At 40.9% G+C, this 18,431-nt stretch overlaps 1 protein-coding gene across 2 annotated transcripts in view; it reads left to right on the plus strand.

The window, feature by feature from the left end:
* PIGU (phosphatidylinositol glycan anchor biosynthesis class U) overlaps positions 1 to 18,431 on the plus strand; it is an 83,751-nt gene that overhangs the window by 41,151 nt on the left and 24,169 nt on the right. For both annotated transcript variants that reach the window (XM_047069119.1, XM_047069120.1), the window contains exons 7-9: positions 8,900 to 8,997; positions 16,426 to 16,580; positions 18,209 to 18,352. In XM_047069119.1, the coding sequence (XP_046925075.1) occupies positions 8,900 to 8,997; positions 16,426 to 16,580; positions 18,209 to 18,352 (397 nt within the window). The remainder of the gene's footprint in view (positions 1 to 8,899; positions 8,998 to 16,425; positions 16,581 to 18,208; positions 18,353 to 18,431) is intronic.

Raw genomic sequence — 18,431 nt, forward strand, 5'->3', positions numbered from 1 at the left:
GACACATGCAACCCCATGTTTATAGCAGCACTATCCACAATAGCCAAAGTATGGAAAGAGCCCAAATGTCCATCGATGGATGAATGGATAAAGAAGATATGGTATATATATATACCATATAGAAGATACCATAAAGAAGATATGGTATATATATATATACCATATATATATGGTATATATATATATATGGATTACTCGGCAATAAAAAAGAATGAAATTACATAATCAAAAAGAATGAAATCTTGCCATTTGCAACTACGTGGATGGAACTGGAGGGTATTATGCTAAGTGAAATTAGAGAAAAACAAAAATCATATGACTTTACTCATATGAGGACTTTAAGAGACAAAACAGATGAACATAAGGGAAGGGAAACAAAAATAATATAAAATCAGGGAGGGGAGGGGCGCCTGGGTGGCGCAGTCGGTTAAGCGTCCGACTTCAGCCAGGTCACGATCTCGCGGTCCGGGAGTTCGAGCCCCGCGTCGGGCTCTGGGCTGATGGCTCAGAGCCTGGAGCCTGTTTCCAATTCTGTGTCTCCCTCTCTCTCTGCCCCTCCCCCGTTCATGCTCTGTCTCTCTCTGTCCCAAAAATAAATAAACGTTGAAAAAAAAAATTTTAAAATCAGGGAGGGGGACAAAGCATAAGAGACTCATAAATGTGGAGAACGAACAGAGGGTTGCTGGAGGGGGTGTGGGAGGGGGGATGGGCTACATGGGTAAGGGGCATTAGGGAATCTACTCCTGAAATCATTGTTGCACTATATGCTAACTAATTTGGATGTAAATTGTAAAAAATAGAATTAAAAAAAAAAAAAGTTAGGGACAGTGGAAGAAAACTTGGCAACTCTCTTCCCAGACTTCCATGGAGCTAGTGTCCCACAGAACAGAGTGGCCTCATTGGCTCTGTCCCCTTCTCCTACTTGCTCTCCTCTGGCCTCCTTTGTGACAGTCCAGGGTTAGCTGGGACACATCGAGAGCTACAGGCCAGGACAGGGCCCAGCCATTGTATTACAACGTCCTTTTTGGGGTGTTGGCTAGCAAGCAGGCGTAAGGGCAGGGTTGATGTTATTTTAGTGGAGCAGTCTGGGTTTCATTTCAAAGGTTGGGGCTTTTGGTCAAGGGCTACCCTGCGTTTCAGTGAGCTAATTAAAATATTCCATCCCTGTGAAGTAGTCTTTATTGGGCTTTAAAAAGGAAAAAAAACAGATGTTAATAGGTAGTCCTGAGATGTTTCAAACTAGGAATTCCTGAGGTTTGCAGCCCAAGGACCCTTCCAGCTCTCCTTGTCCCACCAAAAGAGGTGTGTGTGACAGGACTCGCTTCTGGAGGAAAAAGAAGGATCAGTACTATCAGAGGTAGTGCTTGGTGATTAAGAGCTCAGGCTGATCTGATGGCAGACCGATCTGGTAGCTAATTCCAGCTCCTCCACTTCCTGGCTGTGCCACCTTGACCAAGTCAGTGAACTGTTCTGGGCCTCAATTTTCTTATCTGTAGCATGGGAATTGAAACAGTTCCTATGGCGTAGAGCAAATGTAAAGAATGAATGAAATGGTGCATGTCAAATATAGCATGGGATGGGGGATGTACTAAGAGCTCAGTGAATGATGATGCTGGTTGCTACTCTTTATAATATCCTCTTTTTTAAAAGATCCCTCAGGATTGACAGGGGCTCCCTGAGCCTTCTGGGGAGAACTTGGAGGTTTAAATGAGAGATTCTCTTCCTGGAGCTCAGCCCTGGAAGAACAGTTGGAGAGTGATGATCCTTAGTCCTGAACCCATCCATAAGGGGTCCCTCTAGGGTAAAGCTCTGCCCATGAAGAAAGTCCTAGAGGACAGGACCCTAGGATAAAGCAGTCTGGGTTTTTTGTTTGTTTCGTTTTGTTTTGTTTGTGTCAGATCAACCCAGTTTCAAAAACTGCTAGTTTCTAGTTACCAGTTCTGTAGCCTTGGGCAAATCACAAAGCTTCAAGAGCTTCAGTTTGATCATATAGATAATGTCTGCCTCATAGATAAGCGGAAGAATAAGCAAGAAATATAAAACACTTAGCATACTGCCTTAGCAGAGCCCATTCAACAAATAGTTGCTTGGCTTATTATGATTTTTATGATACGGGTGTGGATTGAGATCAAGAAAGTAACCTAGTGATGCAGTTAAAGCGAGTGGGGTTTGGAATGAGACTGTCTGGTTTCAAATCCTGTTATTATTATTCACTTGTTTTGTGACCCTGGGCAAACAACCTTTCTGTCCTTCAGTATCCTTTTCTATAAAATGGGAATAGTAGTAGTACCCACTTCATAGAGTTATTGGAGGGACTAAATAACTTAATATGTGTAAACTGCTTGCAGTTATAGCAGGAGAATGTGCTCAATAAATTATTATCATCACTGATGTGGATGGACTACTCCGAGACAGCCTGCCCCATTAAAAGAGTGCTTGGCAACGAATTTGGTATAGCAGACCAGGCCCCAGCATCGGCTCCTCCTTCCCAGCAATCTTGCTTGTTGGTTAGGCCCTAGTGCAATTTCCTCTTCTGAGGGAAGATGTCCCATGGGACCTTTTCACCACATTTCAGTCTGTCCCACTGCCTGTCCTGGTATAGGTCACTGTCCATGACCCCTCTCTGCTCATTCCACTTGTAGTCCGTATCTTGAACCAGCCCCCAGAGCCCCACCCTGTCTACATTCCTGTGCTATCCTGTAGCTCTGCTACCTATCCAGGCCCAGATTGCTTCAAGATGCAGTCCCTGGAGGCATTGTTACCCCACGTCTTGCCAAGGCTTGTCTTGTCCCCCACCCTGACACAGGTAGAGAGTTGGAAAACATACTCAAAGCTAGATGGGTAGGTAATGAAATTCCCTGAATACTATAGCCAGTGTACATGCACATTTGACTGGTTTACTTTAATACTCCCATCCTAAGCCCAGAGACTAGGGCTGGGACAGAAAACCTAGTATCTGAGCTGTACCAGCAGAAAAACAGTAGATTATCTTTTTTTGGCAAAACTCATAGTCCTCTTGGAATAGTTCCTCCTGGTTAGATGAACAAGATACCCTAGGTCTTGTCCAGATAAGGCTGCAGTTTCAGACGTTATGTGAAATGTCATGTCTAGGCCTGTAGCTGGATGCTTTGGGGTGATTGTGCAATCTAAGTCTGCTGTCATCTGACCCCTACCTACCTGCTTGCTGAGCTTTGTAGATTAACTGTTTATTGAAGTATAACATAAATACAGAAAGTGCATAAATCATTAGTGTGCAGTTCCATGAATTCTCACAAAATGATGAATAATCCACACTCCAATTAAGAAACAGAATGTTGGGGGCGCCTGGGTGGCTCAGTCGGTTAAGTGTCTGACTTTGGCTCAGGTCATGATCTCACAGTTTGTGAGTTCGAGCCCCATGTTGGGCTTGTTGCTTTCAGCTCAGAGCCTGGAGCCTGCTTCAGATTCTTTCTCTCTCTCTCTCTCTCTCTCTCTCTCTCTCTCCCTCTCTCCCTCTCTCTCCCTCCCTCCCTCCCCCACTCACGCTCTGTCTCTCTCACTCTTAAAAATAAATAAACATTAAAAAAAATTTTTTTTAAGAAACTGTTGCGGGGGGCCTGGGTGGCTCAGTTAAGCATTCAACTTAGGCTTAGGTCATGATCTCGCAGTTCGTGGGTTCGAGCCCTGCATTGGGCTCTGTACTGACAGCTCAGAGCCTGGAGCCTGCTCCCAATTCTGTGTCTCCCTCTCTCTCTGCCCCTCCCCCGCTCACACTCTGTCTCTCTCAAAAATAAATAAACATTAAAAGAAAAAAGAAAGAAACAGAATGTTGGGGCGCCTGGCTGGTTCAGTCGGTTGAATATCCAACTCTTGATTTTGGCTCAGGTCATGATCTTGTGGTTTCATGGGTTCCAGCTCCACATCGGGCTCTGCGCTGACAGGGTGGAGCCTCCTTGAAATTTTCTCTGTCACTCTCTCTCATAAATAAATAAACATTAAAAAAAAAAGAAACAATATTACCAACATCCATAAGAGCCCCTTTTGTGCCCTCTTCCAGACATTCCTCCCAACTCTCACCCTGTTTTTGCCCATCAGGCTAATGACAGTCCCATCCATGCTCAGTGCACCCTTCTGTCATCTGTCGCCCTCCTGCCTGTGCACATGCTGTTCCCTTGGACTGCTGGGCCTTACCTAAACATTGTTCAAAACTTAGGTGTCATTCCCCTGATGGGCTAGCTTCATACTTTTCTCCCTCCATATTTTGCCACTGGTTACTGGGATCTCCACAAGGACAGAGACTGTCTCAGTCGCCAGTTTCCCTGGCACCCAGCACAGGCTTGGCATAGAGCAGGCACTCCAAAATGTTTGCATATTGAATAGTTTGTCTAAAATATTTGAAGTCACCTTTTTCTTTCTTTCTTTCTTTCTTTCTTTCTTTCTTTCTTTCTTTCTTTCTTTCTTTCCTCTTTCTCTTTCTCCTTCCTTCCTTCCTTCCTTCCTTCTTTTCTTTTTTTTTTTTTTTCTTCTCTCTCTTTCCTCTTTTAGTAGGTTCAACACTCAGCATGGAGCTTGAACTCACTACCCTGAGATTAAGAATTGCATGCTCTGGAGCACCTGGGTGGTTCAGTCGGTTAAGTGTCCCATTTTGATTTCAACTCAGGTCATGATCTCATGGTTCATGGGACCAAGCCCCACGTTGGGCTCTGTGCTGACAGCTCAGAGCCTGCTTGGGATTTTTTCTTTCTGCCCCTCCCCTGCTCATTCTCTCCCTCTCTCTCAAAATAAATAAATGAGCTTAAAAAAAAAAAAAAAAGTATGCTCTACTGACTGAGCCAGCCAGGCACCCCACCTTTTACTTTTCTTCATCTTTCCTGACCTTGCCCCAAGTACATATCATCATCCTTCTGCTTTCCTAATCCACCCACCATGCCCCTTCTAGCTTTTTTCAAAACACATCAGCCCTGAGTCTCTTGTGTGTCTTCATACTCCCCCTCACTTTTGCTCAGACTATGTATTTGCCCCATCCACACCTGCCCCAGCATCCCACACATCAGGCTCCTGACTGTTGTAATGCCATGTTTCTGCCCCCGGACCACAGGCCTCCACCATCCAATAGTTTACTCCACAGAGAGCATTCTCTGTGCCCAGCCTCCTTCCCCAAGTCCTCAACTTCTATTCAGTAGGCTCTGTTGTTTTCAAGTGTCAGATTTCTTTTGTGCTTTGCCCACGTTTCATTACCTGTGTTTTACACTTCCTAAGTTCTCCTTCCTCAAGAACATTGGTTTCAACTAGACTTTTAGGGGTGCTCGTTTAGCAATATATACAAGTATCAAATCATTATGCTGTACACCTGAAACTTATACAATGTTATATGTCAGTTATATCTCAATAAAAAAGGAACATTGGTTTTCTTTAATGTGCTTGGATTTTCAAAGGGATTCATATGTGTCACTGAATGATACTCATTCATTCATTCATGAGGTGTGCCAGGCACTGTGCTAGGTGTTGGAGATTCAAAGTGAAGAGGGGTTTATTGCCCTTGAGAAACTCATAGACAAATGAGGAGAGAGAACAACATTAGCAAATTATTATAAAGATGGTATCAGTATTGAATGAGGGTATTGAATGAATTTAGAGAATGGACACTGGAATCATCTGAGTGGTTTTGTTACTTAAAATGATAATGTTACTTAACCTTCTGTTTCTGTATCTTGATTTCTTTACCTGTGAAAACAGAGCTTTCACAAGGTTATTGTGATGTTTACTGAAGGCTTTTATGTTGTTGTTGTTGTTGTTGTTGTTGTTGTTTGAGTTCAGCACTGTTCTGAATACAGAGGAGAGGTGCCTGACACCTAGTAAGTGACCACTGTTAGCTGTAATCACTATTGTTATCATCTCTGCTTAGGCCTCATTAGAGAAAGTGACATTTTAATTGTCCACTGGGAATGGGTCTGCACTAGAAGGAGGGCAGGGAAGGATAGCTTGGGCAGAAGGAATAGGCTGAGAACAGACACAGGAATGAAAAGGCATGGTGTTTCAGAAATTAGGGAATGGTCCAGAGTAGCTGGAGGATGGGGTGGGTGTAGGAGAACAGTGAGAGGTGGTAAAGCTGGAGAAATAAAATAAGACCCAGATAATGAAGGGCCTTGTTTGCCGTTGGAGTTTGGACTTAATCCAGTAGGTGAAACAGAAATGTTTAAAGAGAGGCCTGTCACAATCTAATCTGTTTTAGAAGGATCCTTCTGGTACTTCTCTGGAGGATTACATGGGAGGAGATTGGGGAGACCACTGGGGAGAAGGAAGAGGCTGCTGAAAACGTGTGGCAACAGATGATGAGAGCAGGAACTGCAGTGGTGGATGTTCCAGGGGTCGATCAACAGGACATGACTGGTAGAAGGAGTGTGGGCGTGGAGGGGTGAAGGGTCACTGCAGTAAGCAAGGAGATGTTGCTGCCACTCACTGGTAGAGAATAGCAGAAGGAACAGATTTTTCCTGACTATTGATTTCGTCTAAGGAAGGAAGAGTGCTTCTTCCCAATCCAGGGAGCAAGTCTCTGAAACTCATGAGTCCATTCTATAATGCTATGAGCGCTTTCTTCTCTATTGGCCCTTATAGATAGTCAGCTGCTCCAGACAAGTAATTACTGAGCTTAGGCAATTAGGACAGGAGGTGACTGTGTTTATTTCACTCCCTGGTGTCTTCTGGGAGAGAGAGGGGTGAAAGTCACATGTTTGTTTTCACCACTTTTATAAGAATGGATGGAGTTGGAGCATTAGCCTCCCTCCTCTAGTAAGAGCCTGTTTCTCTTGCACCCCAGTCTCTATAGAAAGTCATGTTAAATTTAAAAGTTCTTTCCATTTTTTTTTCCTCCCTTAGCTGGTTTTCCACACAATGTCATTCAGATTTTGGCCAAGTCAGGGAATCTTGAGCCCAGCTTAGCTGTCAGACTCCAGGACAGCCCCTTCTCCACCACTGCCATCTCCCTATCTCAGAATTGACCTGGTTCTGGTTCTAGGTGTCTGTGGCTCAGCGGGAATGTGGGGGCCTCTGCTGGTGGCACAGCTTGGCTGGGCATGATCCTGTCCCTGCTCAGTCATGTTTACAAGCACCCTGGACACAGGACATCATGCCTGGCACTGATCAGCAATGCAAAACAGCCCAGCCCTTAGAATTCTGTCCTTGGTCTTTTATTTCCAGCTTCCTCCTTTTTCTGCCTTCCTTCCACTTTCTTTCAACCAGGAATTGTTCCTAGCTGATGAGTTTCTTTGGTTTGAGGTATGAAGCCCTCAGAGTTCTCTTCTCTCCACTCACTCTCCTGTAGTCACATTTGTAACCCTCCTCTTCCAAGGTGGCTCTTAGATCAAGGAAATAGACTACTTTGGTGGGCAAAAAATCCTATGGATCATGTCCTTCTGTTTGTTTCTGGAGCTGGGTTGGGAGAGGGTAAAACTCCTGAGTGGAGTTACTGGTTACTCCTTTAATGAAACACCATTGAGAGGATATCTTATTTCCGGTAAACAGTTGACCCACACTAATGAGAGTGACCACAAGACCTGTCAGTTATGAAACATTATCATCACAAGATAACAGCCTTGAACTGTCAATCACTCTACTGATTTCTGGGCCACTCTGAAACCTCTGTTGCTAATTTGTGTTCTCTAGCTTTGGTTTTAGGGTACTCTGTTGTCTAAAACATCTGAAAGAGAATAGCTATTTGGTTTTTTAAAAAAGAAATCAGTTTTTTCTTATGACATAAACAAAGGATGTTCATTATAGAAAACTTAGAGGGATGCCTGGGTGGCTCAGTCGGTTAAGTGTCCAACTACGGCTCAGCTCATGATCTCACAGTTCATGGGTTTGAGCCCCATGTTGGGCTCTGTGCTGACAGATTCTGTGTCTCCCTCTCTCTCTGCCCCTCCGCCACTCATGTTCTGTCTCTATCTCTCAAAAATAAATGAAACATTAAAAATTTTCAAAAAAAGAAAACTTAGAAAATATAGAGAAGCAAAAATTAAAAAAAAATTAGTAATCCAACCACTGAGAAGAAAAACCACTGTGAACTTTGGGCCTCATCTTTTAGTCTTTTTTTTTTTTTTTTAATTTACTTATGCATGTGTGTTTTTTTTTTTTAAGTTTATTTATTTATTTTGAGAGAGAGAGTGCATACAAGGGAGGGGCAGAGAGAGAGGGAGAGAGAGAATCCCAAGCAGGCCCCGTGCTATTCATGCAGAGCCTGACACAGGGCTTGAACCCATGAATTGAGAGATCATGACCTGAGCCAAAATCAAGAGTCAGGCACGTAACTGACTGAGCCACTCAGGCATACCCTGTATGTTTTCTTTTAAATGAGATCATAGTGTATATCTCTTTTATAACTTTCAATTAATAGGATGTTATAAATATCTTTCCATGTCATTGCAAATTTGTTGTAACATCATGTTTAATAATTCCATAGTGGGCCATTTTATGTAGGAAATGGGGAAATTATTAATAAAAATTAATATACTTTAATGATAAACACATGACCTGAAGATAGTCCATAAGGAAAGGGTATTGTAAAATAGGGATAGGTTTCATAGCTCTGAATTGCTTAAGCAATAATTGTGGACTTAGTTGATAAGTTAAATTGGACATAGATATTAATAGACTTGATCCCTTTATTCAGTCTGAAAATTTTACAGGAAACATACTTGAGGGGTCTCAGGTTGCTAAAGGTAAATGGTTTTGAGTTCTTAGGTTTCCTTTCATGGGAAATCAATCTGTGAGTTTGCATAGCACCTTGGGCACCAGGAGATATTTGACAAGAGCTTATTTGACCAGTTACAGAAAGTTTCTTGCTTTTGGGACTTGCTGAGTCGAATCCTGATTGATAAAGCTGGATTATTTCTTTCTTTTTTCTTTTTTTTTTTTCCTTTTACAGGTAGTGCCTTCCTCAGTGCTATTTTTCTTGCCTTAGCAACATACCAGTCTCTGTACCCACTCACCTTGTTTGTTCCAGGACTCCTCTATCTCCTCCAGGTAAGCACTTGCTGGTCAGAAGCCAACACTCAAGTGACATTTAATACATGGCCCAGTCACTGCCTGGGGCAATGAAGGGCATGGCTCAATAAAGGCAATGGGGCCGGGTCCCTGTCTCACATGTACTTGCTTCTACTTGAAAACACAAACAAAGAAACTTGACTAACTTTAAACAAAATGAGCGTAGTGACCATTAAGTTCTAATTATGCATAACATTGCAAATGTTTAAGTGTATTTCATTTTATGTGTGTGTAGTTGGAATCTACCAACCATCTTGCATTTTCCTTCTCTCATCTAATATTCATAGACCCCTCTCTAAGCTCATTTTTAAAAAACTTTTCTGTATAACAGCACTCATCATGTAAGGTTCTTGTAGGAATTAAACATTGTGGGTGTACGTAATGCAATCCTGGGACCATGGTGAGTGATCAATAAATATTAATTGAAGAATACAGATTGCTGATATTTACTGAGAACTTACTATGTCTGACACTATACTGAGCACTCTGCAGGCATCATTTCATTTCAACCTCATAAGAACTTTTGATGTAGGTCATAGTGTTAGCCATGTATTAGTCTATTACTAGCCATAATACATCCATGAATTGCAGCTGGAATATTGGCCAGCATAGTTACTTGCCTAAGGTGACATGGCCAGCAAGTGACAGTGCTGAGATATGAACTCAAGCATCCTGATGCAAGAACTTGCCTTCTGACTGTCTGCCTTTTCCACACCAATGAGAATACACATATTTCCTCAAGAGCAAGTAACCATTTTCAGGTCCTGCATGGTCCAAATCCATTTTTAGAAGAGAAACATTTCTTGAAAGTGTACAGAGGACAGTGCCACAATTCAAACCAAGAAATATCTGATTTCAGAGCTTTTGTTCTCAATTATAAACAGTGTTTCTGGGGTGCCTAGGTGGCTCAGTCAGTTAAGTGTCCTATTCTTGATTTCAGCGCAAGTCATGATGATCTTATGGTTCATGAGTTTGAGCCCCATATTGGGCTCTGTGCTGATGGTGCAAAGCCTGCTTGGGATTCTCTCTCCTCCTCTCTTTCTGCTCCACACCCTCTTTCTCTCAAAATAAATAAGTCAACTTAAAAAAAAAAAAGCACTGTTCCTAAAACTGAGTGTATACCTCCATTTATTGGAATAGGCTATATGCTTGTCATTTTAAGTGACTTCATAATATGTCTTTGTCTTGATGTACACAGTGATTCATGATTAGCTTGGTCTTCATCCTGTTTAGGGAATTTGAGATATGCCCTGGTTGTCATTGATATAAATAGTATAGAAAGTTAGTTTTCTTTAAGTTATTTCCTTAAAGTATGTAACTCCAGGTGACTCATTGGACCCAAAGGTGTGAGAATTTTCTTAGTCCTTATTATGCAAGACCAGAGTGTTCACCAAAAAGCTTGAGCCCATTTGTAGTACCACCAAAAGTGTCTAGAGTGAACCACGGGCGCCTGGCTGGCTCAGTTGGTAGAGCATTCAACTCTTGATCTTGAGGTTGGAAGTTTGAGCCCCATGTTGCATGTAGAGATTACTTTAAAATAAAATCTTTAAAAACAATAAAATAAAATAAAGTGTAGTGAACCATTTCCTCCCAGGCTGCCAGCACTGGCTTTTCAAATTTGAGTTATGGTTGCTAGTCTAATAGATGTATCATTGCACTGTGAAGTTATTTTGCTTTGATTCTCTTTCTAGATTCTTGTTGAATCCAAGAATTTTTCCACATAATAGTATGCTGTTTGCGTTTCCTTTATTACTTCATACTTACAGTTCATTCTTTAGAAAGTCTGAGCACTAGGAGAAATGGATACAACCATGTGGGCTCAATTCCACAGCCCTGGGATCATGACTGGAGCCAAAATCAAAAGTTGGATACTCAACCAACTGAGCCACCTAGGTGCCCCAGTGAAGCTTTTTTTACAATCTGTGATTGAAACAACTAATGGACCTTCTAGAATGATTTGTGTGAACTGCTCTGTGCTTGCTTGCTAGTGAATATTTGTTTAATAAATGTTAAGTATGCCAGAATCTGGTCTGGAACTTGTTTGCTTTGCAGCAAGATTGTAGAGTGGGAGCTAGCCTTCATCCACCTCAGACTTCTTTCAAGGCAACTGTTGAAGAACCTGAATTGCGTACTTTAAAATAGTTAAACATGTGGTGTGTGAATTTCACCTCAAAAAAGAAAAATCTAATACTAATATTAGCTTTTTGCTACAATTTTTCTAGCTTTGACCATTGGGGGCTCTTTTAGATTGGCTTTTGTGTTTTTGTGACTAGCCTTGTCTTCTTGAGCCTTTCTTTCCTTTCTTTCTGGTGCCACAAGATGTTCCAGGTTCATCTTGTATTTTCCCTGCTCCAGCCCTGGAATCAATTCTTCAAGGACTCTTGGTTGCTTTTATTGGTGAAAGTTATTGAGAAACCGAGGATTATAGGTCTGCTTATTGTTATCTGGGCGGCATTGCTTCTAACAGACAGCTGTGAAATACATGTATGTATACTAATCCCGCCCCTACGTCTGTAATTCTTTTTCTCCTTATCTCTTCATACTGATACCTGTTTACACTGATACCAGTGAGTCCAGTCTGACACCAAAGGGTTCACTTTAGTCTGTCCCTTTTCCTTGTGTATAATTTTTCTCTAATGGTTGGAAGCCCAACTTTCATTATCTGCAGTATATTTGCTAATATGTTCAGTTCTAAAATCAACATAAAGTGGTTCTAGAATTTCTGTGAGAAATACCCAGGTCAGAAATATATGTACTGGGTCGCCTGGCTGGCTCTGTCAGTGGAGCATGTGACTCTTGATCTTGGAGTGATGAGTTCGAGCCCCACTTTGGATGTAGAGATTACTTAAATAAATAAATAAATCTTTTTTAAAAAAAGAAATATATCGGGGCGCCTGGGTGGCGCAGTCGGTTAAGCGTCCGACTTCAGCCAGGTCACGATCTCGCGGTCCGTGAGTTCCAGCCCCGCGTCGGGCTCTGGGCTGATGGCTCAGAGCCTGGAGCCTGTTTCCGATTCTGTGTCTCCCTCTCTCTCTGCCCCTCCCCCGTTCATGCTCTGTCTCTCTCTGTCCCAAAAATAAATAAACGTTGAAAAAAAAAATTAAAAAAAAATATATCTACTGACTTGATTATAACACATATGTGTAGTTCTTTTTGTCTTTAGCATTACAGAATTCTGTCAGGTTACTACTTCTCAAAGTCACTCAGGTTAGTTTTCTTCTCCCATGTAACCCTTCAATGTAGGTATCTTATTAATTTGACATATAGTTAGGCTCATTTATTACTGCTTGTATTAATTTTGGATTTCCCCTACACCTTGGTCGATTTTAGTTTTTTGGTTTTTGGGGGGGTATGTGAAGAGACTAAGAAATATTGCTGTGGTTCTAAGAATCAGCTATACAAAAAACATATTCAGAGAAGTATTACCCTGCCCTCATCCCTGCTATCTTGTTCTTTTCTTTTTCCTTCTTCCTCTGTCACCCCAAGTAACTGGTTTTAGTTTCTGGTTTATCCTTCTTGTATTTCTTTTGCACAAATGAGCAGACACATGTGTATTTCCTTCTTTCGCATATGAAGGATAGCATACTCTAGGTACTCTTTTGTGCTTTGCTTTTTTTACTATTACTTCCTGGAAGTCACTGTATATTGATACATAGAGATCTTCTTTTTTACAGCAGCATAGGACTTCATTGTATGGACGTACCATAGTTTCTTCAACTTTTCCCCTTTGTATGGGAATTTAGATTGTTTCCAGTGTTTTGCTATCATAGTTAATGCTTTAATGAGTAACCTTGCATATATGTATTTTCGTGTTGTTGGAGGGATATCTTCAAGGTAGATTTCTAGAAATAGAATTACTGGATCCAAAGGTAAATATATATGTAGTTTTTTGTTTTTTTTTTTAGGTCTTTTTAAATTTCCCTCCATAAGGATTGTATAATTTTTTATTCTTATGTATGACATAAGAATGTATGACATTGCCTATTTTTCCACAGCCTTGCTAATAGAATGTGTTGTCACATTAAAAAATCTTTGCCAGTCTGATTCTGAGAAATGGTATCTCAGTGTTGTTTTAATTTGCATTTTTTAAAATATGAGTGAGTTTGAACATTTTTTCATATTTGTGGATTGTCTATTCATTTTTTCTGCTCATTTTTCTGTTGCATTTTGATCTATTTTCTCTCCATTATGAAGAATCCTTTATATATTAGAAGTATTATTAACCCTTTGTCTACAAATATTTTCTTCTAGTTTTTCATTTGTCTTTTGACTTATTTATGGTGTTTTTCTTTTAACAGCTTTTATTGTTTATCAAGATATAGTTTACATAGCAAACAATTGACCTATTTAAAGTATACAATTCAATGATTTTTAGTGTATTCACGGAGTTGTGCAGCCATTACTACAATCAATTCTACAACATTTTTATAACCCAGAAAGAAACCCTATGCCCATTAAGTCACTCTCTGTTTTTCCCCAGTTCCCCTTTCCCCTCTAGCTCTAAGCAACCAGTATTCCGCTTTTTGCCTTTATATGCTGTCCTGGACATTTCATATAAATAGAATCATACAATATGTGGTCTTTTGTGACTGATTTATTTCACTTAGCATGATGTTTTCAAGGTTCATCTCTGTTGTGGCATGTATTAGTACTTCATTCCTTGCATGTTTATATTTCCATATAAACTTTAATCTTGTATAATTCCATAAAATAGCTTGTTGGCATTTTTACTGGAATTGCATTATTGCATTGAATTAATGAATTTTTTATGTTTCAAATTTTTATTTAAATCTAGTTAGTTAACATATAGTATAATATTGATTTCAGGAGTAGAATTTAGTGATTCATCACATACATGAAACACCAGTGCTCATCACAACAAGTACCCTCCTTAATACCCATCATCCATTTAGCCTATCCCCCACCCACCTCTCCTCCAGCAACCCTTAGTTTGTTCTCTGTAGTTAAGAGTCTCTTGGGGCGCCTCGGTGGCTCATTTAAGCATCCAACTTTGGCTCAGGTCATGATCTCATGGCTCGTGAGTTGGAGCCTCATATCGGGCTCTGTGCTGACATCTGGAGCCTGCTTCAGATTCTGTCTCCTCTCTCTTCCTCTCCCTCGCTCATGCTCTGTCTCTCTCTCTCAAAAATAAATAAACATTAAAAAAAAAAAAGGAGTCTCTTATGGTTTGCCTCCCGCCTCTTTTTTCTTCCTTCCCCTATGTTCATCTTAAATTCCACACATGAGTGAAATCATATGGTATTTGTCTTTCTCTGACTCACTTATTTTGCTTAGCATAATACACTCTAGATCCATTCACGTCATTGCATATGGCAAGACTTCATTCGTTTTGATGGCTGAGTAATATGATTTACTTTTAAACTGTTTGTGATACATATATGAATAGCTTTTCTTACGTTGCATTAACCTTGATTTTTGAATATGTCCAACCTAGTTATAACCCAATTTTATCATATATTGCTGAATATATTAGGTAATACTTCATTTAGTATTTTTGTATTCGTGTTGGTAAATGGTTTTGGTATCAAGTTTATGATATTTGCTGTGAAAGAATTAATGTAAGATTAGAATCACCTTGAATGTTGGTAGAACTTTCTTGTAAAACTTGCTGGGCCTGCTCTTTTTTTTCTTTTTTTTTCCTTCCAAGTTTTTATTTAAATTCAAGTTAATTATCATATAGTGCAGTATTGGTTTCAGGAGTAGAATTTAGTGATTCATCACTTACATATAACACCCAGTGTTCATCACAAGTGCCCTCTTTAATGCCCATCACCCATTTAGCCCATCACCTCACCCAGTTTCCCTCCAGCAACCCTCAGTTTGTTCTCTGTAGTTGAGGGTCTCTCATGGTTTGCCTCCCTCTGTTTTTACCTTGTTTTATTTTTCCTTCCCTTTCCCTGTGTTCATCTGTTTTGTTTCTTAAATTCCACATATGAGTAAAATCATATGGTATTTGTCTTTCTCTGCCTGACTTATTTTGCTTAGGGCCTACTCTTTATGGGAAAATTTTTCATTACTAATTCAGTTTCTTTTTTTTTTTTTTTTTTTTTTAATTTTTTTCAACGTTTATTTATTTTTGGGACAGAGAGAGACAGAGCATGAACGGGGGAGGGGCAGAGAGAGAGGGAGACACAGAATCAGAAACAGGCTCCAGGCTCTGAGCCATCAGCCCAGAGCCTGACGCGGGGCTGGAACTCACGGACCGCGAGATCGTGACCTGGCTGAAGTCGGACGCTTAACCGACTGCGCCACCCAGGCGCCCCTAATTCAGTTTCTTAAATGCTTATAGGACCATTCAAATTTTGTTTCTTCTTGAATTAATTTTTCCCTAATTTTTTCATGCTTTAGATAAGTTGAAAGACTAGTATAATAAGTACCTTTTATTTAGATTACCCAGTTACCATTTTGCCACATTTTCTGTATCTATCTGGATATACAGATTTTTTTCTTTCTTTTTTTTTTTTTCCCCTGACTCATTCTCAAAGAAGTTACAAATTTATTAAAAGTGTGCTCTTGGGGCGCCTGGGTGGCGCAGTCGGTTAAGCGTCCGACTTCAGCCAGGTCATGATCTCGCGGTCCGTGAGTTCGAGCCCCGCGTCAGGCTCTGGGCTGATGGCTCAGAGCCTGGAGCCTGTTTCTGATTCTGTGTCTCCCTCTCTCTCTGCCCCTCCCCCATTCATGCTCTGTCTCTCTCTGTCCCAAAAATAAATAAAAGTTGAAAAAAAAAATTAAAAAAAAAAAAACTGTGCTCTTCAGGGGCACCTGGGTGGCTCAGTTGGTTAAGTGTCCAACCCTTGAATTGGCTCAGGTCATGATCTCATGGTTTGTGGGATTGAGCCCTGTGTCAGGCTCAGTGCTGCAGTGAAGCCTACTTGGGATTCTCTTTCTCTCTGCACCTTCCCTCCCCCCCCCCAGCCCAATAAATAAATAAACTTTTTTAAACCTTTAAAAAGAAAATGTGTTATTCATATTTCCTACTTGGTTCCTGATTGTTGTCTCTGTGATCTATCAGTTATCTACTGATGATGGTTATGTCCGTTTTTCCTTTGTAGCCCTGTCCATGTTTGTTTTATATATTTGAGACTGTGTTATTAGGTACATACAGGTTTAAAGCTGTTACATCTTTCTGATGAATTGCACCTTTTATCATTATGAAACATCTTAATTTCTGTAATACTTTTTACATCAAAGTTTATTTTATCTGGTAATAGTATAATTAAACTTGTTTTCTTTTGGTTAGGGTTTAACACAAGGAAATCCTTTTCAGTCCTTTGATTTTCCATTTTTCTGTGTCCTGTGCTTTGCAGAAGGGATCTTGAAGTTTAAGCTGATAACTTCTTTCTGTCCTTGACATCCCTAAATGTACCATTTTGCCCTCTTTCCTAGCGGCAGTATATACCTGTGAAAGTGAAGAGCAAAGCTTTCTGGATCTTCTCTTGGGAGTATGCCATGATGTACGTGGGAAGCCTAGTGGTAATCATTTGCCTCTCCTTCTTCCTTCTCAGCTCCTGGGACTTCATCCCTGCAGTATATGGCTTCATGTAAGTAATGACTTCATTAGAAAACTCTGGAAGCTAATTTGTTTTTCACAACTCCAGGTGGAATCAGAGGGTGCGCAACCACAGGGAGCATCAAGATACAGGGGTCCTTAAACTTCAGTGTGCACCAGAAACACCTGCAGGGCTTATTAACACCCAGATTTCTGGGCCCCACCCCTAGAGGTTTTGATTAAGTATATTTGGGATAGGAACCAAGAATTTACATTTCTAACAAGTTTTCAGGTGATGCTGATGCTGCTGGTCCAGGGAAGAGCAGACTTTGAGAACCACAGGTCTAGTGCGTACCTTTGATCCTGTGAGATTAAAGAGCACTCTCTAGGAACATCTGAAGCAACTACCAGCCTCTGCCTGGAAGGGTTTGGCTCAGTCCTAAACAGGAATGGATACATTCCTCTACTGCAAGAGGGTCTCTGACAGTTTTAAAATAAAGCCACCTCCCACATGTCAAACTTTCAGAGAAAATAAAAATGGAGTATGAATTCTGCAGACGTTTCCCAGTACTCTCTGTGTGGTATGCTGAGGAGGACAGGAAGGTCGCTGCTCAAGCCTCAGGGACCTCACAGCCCATTGAGGTGATAGTTAAATCTGTCAGGGTGGGGAGGGGATCTGGAGGGGCAGACTCCCCTTTGGAATTCTGGACTGCTAATTTGTGTTAAATCCTGGCTATGCATAACTTGTAGCTCTTCATGCTGAGCTTTAAGTAAGAGTTTGTAATGCTGGTGAAAAGCTTTTCCTGGTTTTTGCTGGCCCACAGGATTGTGTTCTTTACCTCATTTCACAGAAAAGGAAATGTAGTCACAGCAGGAGGCAAAGAATTGCTCTGGGTGGAGGCCTTGGTCAGTGCACTCTGACCATGAGCCATTGCCTATTTCTTCCTTCTTCATGCTCTACTTACTGCCCTTTTAAAATCGTGAATTGACATCAGTTCCAATTCTGTGTTTTTGAAAATAAGACATATAATGTAAATTTTTAGAAGAGCCAGATTTGCAACCAATCTTTATCTAATAGAACTAGACAAAAAGTTTTCCAGTGAAACCCTTATTTCTCAAATGAGATCCAGGATCCTAGCTGGAACCTGCCAGTGCTTCCTCAAGACTCCAGAAGTCACTGCAGTGTCAGGCACTCAGTCTGTGGCTCCTGTTGTCAGGATGTGGAGCAAGAATGGGGAGCAGCAGGATCTTTGAGCTCGCTCCTCTGGGCAAGTCTTTGGAATGCCCCAAATAGATGCTGTCTGTTTAAAACCCATTCCACTCTTGTATATCCTGGGTATCTCCTAAATTTAAACATATATATTTTAGGCGGTAAAAGAGGGGCTGGTCTTTTGACTTCTAGCCCAAATCCTGCCTCATTTCAGATCTTTGATGCATGCCAGAATTTGGTTTAGTTGATATTTGTTATGGGTTATCATTCTCTGTTTCTCTGCCTCTTGTTTTTATTAATTACCTATATCCAGGGTGCCTGTAGGGCCCCTCACATCCTGATAACTGTGGGGACAAAGTCATCTTTGGCTGCCCAGTAGTGACCAAATTCTTTAGGAGAAAACCAGGTCAAGGCAGACCATTTAAAATTTGGCTCTCTTTTTTTCTCCCTCTTTGTTTTCTTCATTCCAGACTTTCTGTTCCAGATCTCACTCCAAACATCGGTCTTTTTTGGTACTTCTTCGCGGAGATGTTTGAGCACTTCAGCCTCTTCTTTGTATGTGTGTTTCAGATCAACGTCTTCTTCTACACCATTCCCTTAGCCATAAAGCTAAAGTAAGTGGTTGGACCTGCTGTTTCTTTGTCTGCAGAGCCATTTGTAGTCTTACAGGCACCTTTCAAACTAGGAGTATCC

Source organism: Lynx rufus, unplaced genomic scaffold (assembly GCF_022079265.1).
Source record: "Lynx rufus isolate CCGP_SWC_20201006 ecotype Redwood Valley unplaced genomic scaffold, mLynRuf1.p SCAF_8, whole genome shotgun sequence".
NCBI classification, from domain to species: Eukaryota; Metazoa; Chordata; class Mammalia; order Carnivora; family Felidae; genus Lynx; species Lynx rufus.